The sequence below is a fragment of the Styela clava genome, chromosome 3, assembly GCF_964204865.1.
Source record: "Styela clava chromosome 3, kaStyClav1.hap1.2, whole genome shotgun sequence".
Taxonomy (NCBI): domain Eukaryota; kingdom Metazoa; phylum Chordata; class Ascidiacea; order Stolidobranchia; family Styelidae; genus Styela; species Styela clava.
In genome coordinates, this window is record NC_135252.1 from 4,393,501 (window position 1) to 4,404,128 (window position 10,628).

Here is a 10,628-nt window from a genome sequence, read left to right on the forward strand (position 1 = left end):
TTATTGTTTAAGCCTGTCAAGTCATATGAAATCATAATACATTACTTACCTCCCACTTCTACTGTGATTGGTAAGTAAGACTGATGTATATATGCCTATATTTTCTCTTAAAAATGTATATAAGGCTGTTTTCATTACCATACGAGTGTGATGATTTTGTATCACATGCTCCAGTATATTTATTTAACCTCAATGGGCTAATAAACCTATGGAACCACGTACCTACCTGTACCAGATTGCTAATTCATGATATTTCATCCAGATTTTTGCATCTGATAAACTTGTGAGCCTAGAATGGCCTATCATTATGGTGGTAAACGGTAGTGATTGAAAATACATTTTCTTCATTCATTTCACAGCTAAATTGAAAAGTAGGTAAGCAAAATTTATTAGTATTCTTTTCTTAGATATTAAGTTTATTATTTTACTTATTCTTTTTGATTTGATATACACTTCTTACTATTATCCTGCGTCTGTGGTTTTATTCCACTATTTTTTATTTTTTTTTGCAATGCTTATTGATGCAATTTGCTTCGAGCAAATCATGCATAAGCAGCCACTCAATAATAGGGAGATACTATTTTGATAAAACCAAAATCTTCCCGATTCGACTTTGCCTGTCCAATATGTTAGTGATCATGTGATTTGTACCAAAGATGTGTAACTTATGATGGTAACATAGCTAAGTCTAATGCTTAAAACCAGGGTTGTGCAACCTGCGTGGCCTGCAAGGAAAATCTTTGCAACCCGCATAGAAGTGCCAATTTTGAATGGTGTGCGACCCGCGAAACGAGTTTTTACTTTAGTTTAATCTGGATCCCCCAATCTTTTCGTCTTGCAAAGCCCATGCCTGAGTCCAATTTATGTGTATGACATTACAATGCCCGAAACTAGCTTGTGCGAGGTGAAAAACGCATGTCATAATATCAATATCCAAACTTTTTGTGCCTGCAACTACTAGAAAGCCTATGTTAAATAAGGTGTGGCCTGCGGTTTCACCCAGTTACGCTACTTGTATCTGGCCCGCTTGCACACCCATGCTTTAAACGCTAGGCTATCGCATTTTAAATTTGTATTCTATTTTTTGTCTTCAGGTGAAAATGGAAGACTTGAGTTGCCCAAGATGCCGTATGACGAAATATAGGAATCCTTCACTTCGATTAATGATAAATGTTTGTGGGCATGCATTGTGTGAGGCATGTGTTGATCTCCTTTTTGTCAGGGAGTCTGGGTCATGTCCAGAATGTGGATTGCCTCTCAGGAGAAGTGGATTTCGAACTCAGTTGTTTGAAGATACAGGTTACCTTGTGTTGTGTTACTGTAAACGGTTTTGTAACTTTTTCTTTTGTACATGGAGGTTTTACTACTGCTGTAGAATGTTTGATTTGAAAAATATTCAGTTTATAATATATTTCTAACTTAATGTGTGTGTTTAATATGCATAAGAAAAAAATTATAAGCCCCTATACATATTTAATAATGCAAATCGGGCGTTACCCAATAATGGCAGAGACACTGCTAGGGTACTGTCATAATTCCATCATAAGTTTAAGTGAATTATATTTCTATCTGCAGTAGTATGAGGCAGTATTTACTTTTATTCAGCAAATTTTCCCGACACAGGGTGATTCATCCCACTTGAACTTTTGTTTGTCAATGATTTCAAAAGGTTGAATAATTTATGACGCACTTCACAAAAGTTATGTTTTCTCTGAGATGTTCTAACTGACCTGGGTTCGTTTTTTCTTTGGGTCACCCTGTTTATTTGAGAAAAGTTGCTCCATTATTCACTTTAAGTTTTAGATCCGATACATTTCTATAGGGAAGATAAATAATATGCAAAATTGCTGTAATTACTAATAAGGAACACATTATTTCCCCGCATATTAATAAGATACATCTCCGGGCCATGACTGGTAAATTGAAATGAGTCTTGGCAGTTGAATCCAGCTCTTTTGATTCAAGGTGTAGACAAAGAGGTTGATGTGCGAAAACAGATAATGAAGATTTACAACAAACAAGAAACAGACTTTGGGTCATTGCGAGAATACAATGATTATCTTGAAGAAGTAGAAGTTATTATTGACAGTCTTATATCAGGCATAAATATAGAGGCAACCCGTGCAAAAGTTGCTGCTTATAAGTTCGAAAATGAAGCTTTAATACGTCGCAATCAAGCTCGAATTAGTCAAGAAAAGGCATACTGGCAAGATCAAATAGAGAATGAAAAACGTCAAAATGATCTCAAGAGGCATATTCAAGGTAATTCAAATTTAACATACTGTAATTCATCAGGTTTCTATTCTTCGGGGAAAAAATTATGGATTTTTGCAGAATATTCAGTTCTGGTATTGTGATTACTCTTATCTTTGGCCTGAACTAGATACATGGCTTGCCACTACTCAGGTATGTTCAATATGGTGCAATTTATTAACAATTTATTTAATCATGGGACATCATTGTAGTGACAAATTTTTTTGGAAATTGTCAAGAATATTAAGAGCCTAAGTCTTATTTTGGTGTTTGTGAATTAGGATGTGCTCTCTATGCAATAAATTATTAATAAGATGGTCACTGCTCTATGCGGTTGTGTATTTATTATTTCTTGTCTAAATCTATAGAAATGAACGTAAATATTGCAATGCATAAGAAGGCAAGAGCTGTTATCAATAATATATAACTTGAAAATTTTTCCTAGGTTGTGCATGACCAGTCTTGTGGAAATTTCTCAAAGTAAAAAAATGCAGCCGAATTTTTCTGTTGTTTCATCCCGAAGATTAACCTTATTTGTTGAAACCACCTTATACATCTTTCATTTAAGGCAGTTCACACCATTGGGTTGGCGTTTTCATAAGAAAGCTAAGTCAGGTCTTGGGCACCTGAGCTTTTGACACAGATCAGCGGTATACGTTTGACATTCTTGAAGATATTTGTATCAATTTCACCTCTATCCAAACCTAAATACATTGTTTAATTGAGGGTCTCTTTGAACAAAGCTAAGTTTGGCAGCTTCTTGCCTAAAAAATTAGTGACAAATGATGTAGATTGCAAAGCACTTCAATAAGTATTTCATCATCATCTGTCATTGTCTCTTATTTCCTCCATATTTTGGACAACTGGCAAAGTACTAATAAGTATGTGTTGTGCTGCATACTGAATAAGTTGATTACAAATATTTAATCACACAAGACAATATTAATGATCTAAATATTCTATTTCTTTCAGATGAAATGGAAAAAGAGGCAAATGAAGCCAAACGAATGAAACAACAGAGCCTGTTGGATGATTTAGAAAACAACAAACATTTAACACCACAGCAAGTACTAGAAATTCACAGACAAAAGTTGGAGAACGCTTCAGCCACAAAAACGTTTGAGGAAAGGCTAAATGCTGGCACTGCTAATATCTCAGGACCAGATATGTTATTGAATTTCAGAAACAGCGCAAACACTTCTATATCAGGGTCAAATTTATCAGAAGTAAAGCCATATGTTTATGAGATATTCACGGAAGATATTCTAGGACCTTCAATGCCTGGAAAAGATGACTTGATGGAATCTGGGTATATGCATCATGTACGAGAATCTACTCCATCTGATATTGGTGGAGGGTATAGTAGCTTTATTGCTTGCTCTCGTGCATTGCAAGATGCATTTACTGGATTAATATGGCGACCCATTTCCACTGTTGAAGGCATTCAATGATTTGTTACCAATGGTTCCAAACATTATTTAATAAATTTCATCGTTTATTAATCCTTCTACGAGTTATTCATTTATGTTCATTTTATGGCGCTACAGTGAGCAAGTCAATTCTTAACAGTTTTATTCACATCGTTTATAAGTTCATCACCGCATTAGCTTATTTATCGGAGCAAATTTAAGTTTGTATATTGTGCATTTTCTATCATTGGTGTGTACTGTGTACACATCAGGACGCAACACAATGTTAAATTAAATGTTCTACCATCTCCCACCCCAGAATAAGTTGATATTGTCGCAGACATAAACAAGTAAAACAATTTTCATACTGCATTTGCTTCAATATAATTATTCCTGATTTAACTTGCAAGGCACCAGTATTTAAATATATTGTTAACGCATTATTAGCTTTTGACAGCCTTACGCATTCCAAAAAGGCACAAATCGCTTCTGTTTACTTGAGGTAACAACTTCCGTATATTTAACCATTCGCACATATTCTCAAAAGAAAAAATATTTAGATGAGATAATTTTATTTCGACTCTATAATCAGCATAAAAGGCGATAAAATGATTGATAAAAGCAAATAAATATAAACAGCTTATGAAATCAGGAGAGCAAACCTTGGATGAGGTTTAAAACGTACAGAATATAAGATGGAAGGTTTCGCCGGAAAGAAAGGATAAATTGTGTCTATGTACGCATATCTTAAAGTCATTTCACTGACATTTAGAAGTATGTCCGGCTGATTTTTGTCTTTGATGAGCCCTTTTTCCTATTACTGTAGCTATTCTTGTACGATTCCTAATACAATGCCACTGGAACTTTGATTTGCACTCAAATTTTGAAAACAACCAGAAACTGCCAAATAGGACACAACTTATTGCTGATTAGTTATTAAAAAACTATGGTACTATGAACTCTTAGTATTTTGCATTTGCAACAAAATACCGTGAAACCCTAATTAGTTCAATTTGTTGTCCTTTACAGGCTTCCAAGGGCAAAAGAGTAGAAACTTTTATCACGGGTTGGCTCTGAAAGTTTTCACAATAAAAATTTTCTATACTATGCTTAATCGCGCCTTTCGCTCCAAACAAAGCCCTGTACAAGCAGCCCGATATTACCAGATTATTTTCGTTTTCATAGATGGCGCTGGTCAAAATTATAAACTAAACCAGCATTCACGCATGACAACATAAATGTTGAGCTTTTCTTACTCGCGAGAAAGTGAACATTCGAGTAAACTTCGGTTTCTATCGTGTATTGCATTTTGGAACTACCGTATATGTTTTGAAATAATTATTGTTGTACGATAGAGTAAACCACCCAGAGACATTCCTTTATGTGGTTACAACGATGATAATAATAATACAAGCGCCTATCTCTTACCAGGCACTTCAATGCTATTATTTCAAACGAGCTTTTGTCGCAATGCTGCAGCCTATTAGCAGTAGCTTTTAAACGACGGTTCCTAGGCCGCAAAAATCAGATTATATTATATATAAATTAGCAAGCTATGAAAATGTCTAGGCTTGTTACACTTAATTATGTTCATTTTAACATGTTTGAAAGTTTAATTTTCTGCGAACTCGTATAAGCCAATTTTTCGCGATTTAGAATATGTATGTTTAAGTTAAACTGGGCCAAGTTTTTATTATTGATAAATTAATACAATTTATGTCTAAACTCCTCGCCTCTACGAATGTGAATTATCCAACAATAGACAACACACTACGCTATAATGATTGGTATGAAATAAACAAGAATATTTTTCTATAGACCTAAACATGCTGAGATTCAAAGATGTGGGACAAATTAAAACAATAAAGGGGAGATAGGAAAAGTATAAGAGTTAGAAAGTAAATTAAAAAAATGGGCCTATTTTTAAATTTGATTTTGATATCTGAAGCGAATTTTCGATTCTCTTCACTTCGCTGCACTTATTTGCTCGTGTATAATTTTTGCGATTTATGGCTTTGTTGGCCTAATATTTATTCTATTTCGGATTTTAAATAGCAATTCTTGAAAATAAAATGAATATGCCATCGTTGATCTCGAGCAAATGTCCATGGGTACAAATGTCCGCGGGTACAAATATATGTGGGTGCTAAAATCTATGGGTGCAAATGTCTGTGGGTGTAAAAGCATGCAGGTTCAAATGTCCTGGCTGCAGTTTGCGGGTGCAAATGTGCTGTCATCGAATTAAACACTCCCTTCCGCCGTCCTTTTTACATGAATTCCAAAAAAGTGGAAGCCTAATTATAAACGTCATAGAAACAAAGAAAGGCTACTTGGATGGTAAGAGTGGGGCAATAGAAATCCCAACACCCAACAAAATTAAATCTGTTTATAGAGGACTTGCACGGGTCACGTGACTTTGTTACTGGACGGCAATAGAACAAAAACGTCCATTTGGCTCCTGTCAGTTGCAAGTCGGATTAGGATAGGATTTACATATTTATCCCGGGGGAGAGGAAAGCCGATAAGACGGCTTATCCATATGGCGAACCACGGCCTCTCGTCCGGTTACCATTTCAAGTCGGGTATGGGATTAGTTTTACTGTATTGTTTGTTTTCGGAAGCATGGACTTGGTGGTGGAGGAAGCTGTAACCGACCAGCGGTTACGTGAACCACCCAACGACGGCGAGGAGTCCAGCAATTCTCTCGCACATAACCATCCCTGCATGGGATTCGAACCTGCGAACCCACGCAGAGTAGTTAGAGGTGCGGTGGCGAGCGTATTCCTAACGCTTAGCCCGTTGAGCCACACCGCCGCGCCGGATTATACGTTTCCGTTTTGTTTGGCTGTTGAAAATGGTTATTTCGTATTGTTCCGTTGGCTGTACGTATAGTATATAGACAACGAAATGGATCTTAAGTTCCACTGATTTCAAAAGATATTTTGAAGAAAGGCAAAAGACAGGACCATTTCAACAAATTCTGTTAACTTGTATGCGTTGAAATATTACTTTGCAGTTGTTAGCATAAACATTTAATGTGTCTTTCGACTAGACCTACCACACTTTAAAAGAAGCCGCCTACACCCCTTTTCACTAGAACCATAATACTGTAAAATATTTAATAGAAATTACCCCCGAGGCATCATATCTTCCATTTGAAAGGGCTGTGGAGGCAGATACATTTTTTACTCTAAATTATGGAATGTTACTTCCAGGTTATCTTATCCTTGCTTATAGATATCTTGATGTTAGCGACTCCAACTGACCCATGCACGCCACACTGAAAATTCTCTTGTGCACCGATAAAATTAGGCTGTTGAAACCTTCAGACCTTAAAAACAGTCGAATCTGAGCACGATAGATTCATGTGAAACACGTAATATGCATTTATAAGCAAAAATATCCCATCCTGAGCAGCACCGATCCACAACCTCCTGCCTATGGAATCAAAACATTAGACAAATTGGTGTACTGTGCGCATTCACAAATCTTTGCGAATCAAGTGTGCCTTTTGACTAAAGAAAATTTAGCATTGAAATGGTCAATCTCAATATCAACCTAGTATCTGCAGATAAAACCAATTGTTTTTTAAAAATACATTTTCGATGTGCTTTATTTTTCAAATATAATTTATAATTACTGTAAAGTGTGTGATACATTTGGTACCATGAATACCATTTGCAAATTAGCTTGGGTTACACCACTCTCAAATAAAAGTTTAGACTCTTAAGTCATATCTCATAGTATTCTTTGAACAACACTCGTTGCGGCTAGCCGGCTACCCATCAGAATTTTCATTCAGATCACAAAGTCGCAATATTACGCCTCGCTATGTTGCATTGGCAACTGTATCTGGTTGTAGTGTCGGTGTCCAACTTTAGACTGAAACCTTCACTACCAGACCCACCGAAACAATTTTTTTTCTTGATAGAGTCGTCTTGAAGTTGCTTTCGTTGAAGCACAATGGACACTTTATCTCCACAAATCCACAGTAATCACAAGTTACTTTTTCATTACGATAAGCATCAATAAATGGATACTGAGGATGTATTATCAAGTCACGCAAGCTGAGGTCTTGTGCCACTGTGGTCTTGTTGCAACTTATACTTTGCCATCCATCTATTCCATGGTCGCACCAATATCTGTAAGATAATGGAGAAAGATAGAGTTTTCATAAAATCTAACGATCAAGGAGTGTGAAATTTATGTCCATATCCCACCACAGCCACTAGTCGTAAATGAATTTGATTCCGGATAGCATATCTTTTATACCAATGACAATAAAAAGACATTTTGGATCAGTTGTACAAGTACCATTAGGATAGGATTTATCTAGGGGGGGGGGGGCAGTTATTTGTTTTCAGAAGCATGGACTTGGATGGTGGGGAATGGTCGTAACCGATCAGCGGTCATGTGAACCACCCTCGGTGGGAGTAGAGCTGCAATCCTCTCGCACATAACTATCCCCGCATGGGATTGAAGCCTGTGAAACTACCAGGGTGATCAGAGATGCGGTGGCGAGCGTACTCCTAGATGGCGAATTCAATTGAATTCTGGTTATTTTTTCCAGGCCCCATGGTGTTAAACTTTAGTTATCAATTCAACCTTTCACACTTAGTAATAGATTACCTGCTAATTAGGGAAACAATACCTTATACTATAAGGCTTATAGCAATTGATTATTAATTCCTTACTGTCTTACACAAGTCAAGTCTGCAACTGCAAGTAGGCCCACGCCTAGGTCTACTAATAATAGTAGTTTGTCATCTGCTTTCCATTGAAATGAGGGAGCTTGTGAATATTTAAAGAAATTGATAACGGCACACTATCACCACATTATCACTCACCATCAACGAAGTGCTGTCCGCAAACAGTGAAACACAAGTGAGATGGCTTCTGGACTTGACACCAAGCAGTTCTGCCAATAGGCAATAGATGATATCCACATTGCGCGACGTTAAGGAGCTTTTGAAATCAGTGGAATATAACTTAAGATTCATTTCGTTGTCTATATACTATACGTACAGCCAACGGAACAATACGAAATAATCATTTTCAACAGCCAAACAAAACGGAAACGTATAATCCGACTTGCAACTGACAGGAGCCAAATGGACGTTTTTGTTTTATTGCCGTCCAGTAACAAAGTCACGTGACCCGTGCAAGTCCTCTATACACATATAAAATAAAATGTTCGGTTCCGTTACATTTGAACCCACGACAATTACAACGTTCATTTTTCACGCGCAATGCATAATACTGTACAGTTTGATTTTTACGCAGTTCATCGACATTCGTTCATGCTAGTAAATGTCAGAATGTTTTAATTTTCACCAGGGTATATATGATTTTCGTTAAATAGTTCATATTGTCAGTTCGTTAAGCTTTGTCCATCAATCATTGCTTGTTCGTATCATTATTCAACTGTCCTTAACTTTCATTTTCCCTCCAAATGGCAATGCTCTGGTCTCCAATTTCTAGGTTTTGTCACAGACCTCGTCCTAGACCACCTCTGTAAAACCTGATCGATTCAGAGGGGCATGGACCGGTACTATCGACTTATTAATACCCGGTGATTCCCCAGGGCTGATTCGTCTGAAATAACACTTTGGTAAATTCGGGTGCGGACGGCGAACGAGAGCGTCAGTCATGAAAGACAGCTGGATTTTGGGTATTGGATAAAAATAGTCTACATATCACTACAGTTGCCAGTTCGCTTGAAACTTGATTTATATTTTTCATACAATTGTTCTGAAAATACGTCATAAGACAGGAGTATTCGCAAAGTAAAAAGTAATACTGGCAAGCACGGCAGTTGTCGTAGCGCCGGCAGTGGTCGGTCCGTAGAATCACCGTTTAACAATTTGCAAAATAAAATGGGTACTTAGCCTTCTTGGGCTATGAATGCATGAATTCGAGTCAGTTTTGATGTGAGATTCGGAACGTGGTTTGATTCAAATGGTGCCTTCGTAGATTAATTTGCGCACAATTTCTAAAATAATCACAGCAAGCTATAAGCATCCGTCCGCGAACGTTGAATAACAATCAGTTCACAGTAAACGCACTCGGGCGAGACTGTACTCAGTGTTCACATGCATACTCTGTGGTTTTCATATTTTATTCAAAAAATTTACTGCGCTGTTAATCATTGGAAATGTATCAAATTTATAGTAACAAAGAGGATATCATTAGTATAATCATATTACCACAAGAACCTGTTACATCTTGTCGGGTAGATAAGTCTCAAAGGGAACCCCCGTCTGTGAAACTATGTCGACGAGGGAAAGGACTTATATTATATTTGCAAGGTTAGTGATCAGTCGCAGAAACTGTAAAATGTGAACTACACCAACCGTTTAATGCGATACTTTAGAGCAGAGGTAATGGCTAATTAAATAATTGAAAGGGAGAGCAAAATATTGCGGTCGAAGGATTGAGTATTATATCACGATTGACGACAATGTGACAGAACTCAAAAACAGTGAGAACAGGCTATATCAATAGATTTCTTGATGAATATCAGTTTGATGAAATAAGCAAAGGCAGTTTGTAAAATTTTCTCCAGCTCGGTCCCACGTGCAATATTGACATTTATCGAAAACGCGAAATAGTTGTAGAAAGCAAGATTTTATTTCGGACATTCCGCTACAAAAATTAATATAATATACATGCTTCCGAATGGTATGCACAACCCAAAAGAACCTTGGGCAACGAGGCCTTTTGTAAACCATTTCATTATCATAATTACAATAAAATAAAAACATAAGCCGCGGTATAGCGACTGCTTTGGTAATATTATCGTGATACAGGATGAAAATGAAGTGCTTATTGTAGGAATAATAATCTCAACGAGATTGTTCCAGAAGCCTCATTGATCTCTGAATCGCGATAGCTGTACCAGGTGTACATATTAGGTGTCTATTAAAAGTAGGTATTTTGAGGAATATGTGCATCAATTGAATTATT

At 36.8% G+C, this 10,628-nt stretch overlaps 1 protein-coding gene and 1 long non-coding RNA gene across 3 annotated transcripts; one reads left to right on the plus strand and one right to left on the minus strand.

The window, feature by feature from the left end:
• Positions 1 to 42: 42 nt before the first annotated feature.
• Positions 43 to 4,594, plus strand: LOC120342388 (CDK-activating kinase assembly factor MAT1-like). Of its 2 annotated transcripts, none has more exons than XM_039411198.2 (5): positions 43 to 70; positions 263 to 371; positions 1,095 to 1,299; positions 1,966 to 2,262; positions 3,226 to 4,594. In XM_039411198.2, exons 3-5 carry the CDS (start codon positions 1,101 to 1,103, stop codon positions 3,702 to 3,704), a joined length of 975 nt encoding a protein of 324 aa, XP_039267132.2. In that variant the 5' UTR covers positions 43 to 70; positions 263 to 371; positions 1,095 to 1,100; the 3' UTR covers positions 3,705 to 4,594. The 2 variants fall into 2 exon arrangements, with proteins under 2 accessions (XP_039267132.2, XP_039267131.2); XM_039411197.2 differs by having other exon boundaries at positions 46 to 70; positions 263 to 375.
• A 2,663-nt stretch (positions 4,595 to 7,257) lies between these two features.
• Positions 7,258 to 9,162, minus strand: LOC144421004 (uncharacterized). The gene is made up of 2 exons (XR_013474863.1): positions 8,510 to 9,162; positions 7,258 to 7,804 (listed from the first exon to the last, which is right to left on the minus strand). It is a non-coding gene; the product is annotated as an uncharacterized LOC144421004 (long non-coding RNA).
• Between the last annotated feature and the right edge of the window lie 1,466 nt (positions 9,163 to 10,628).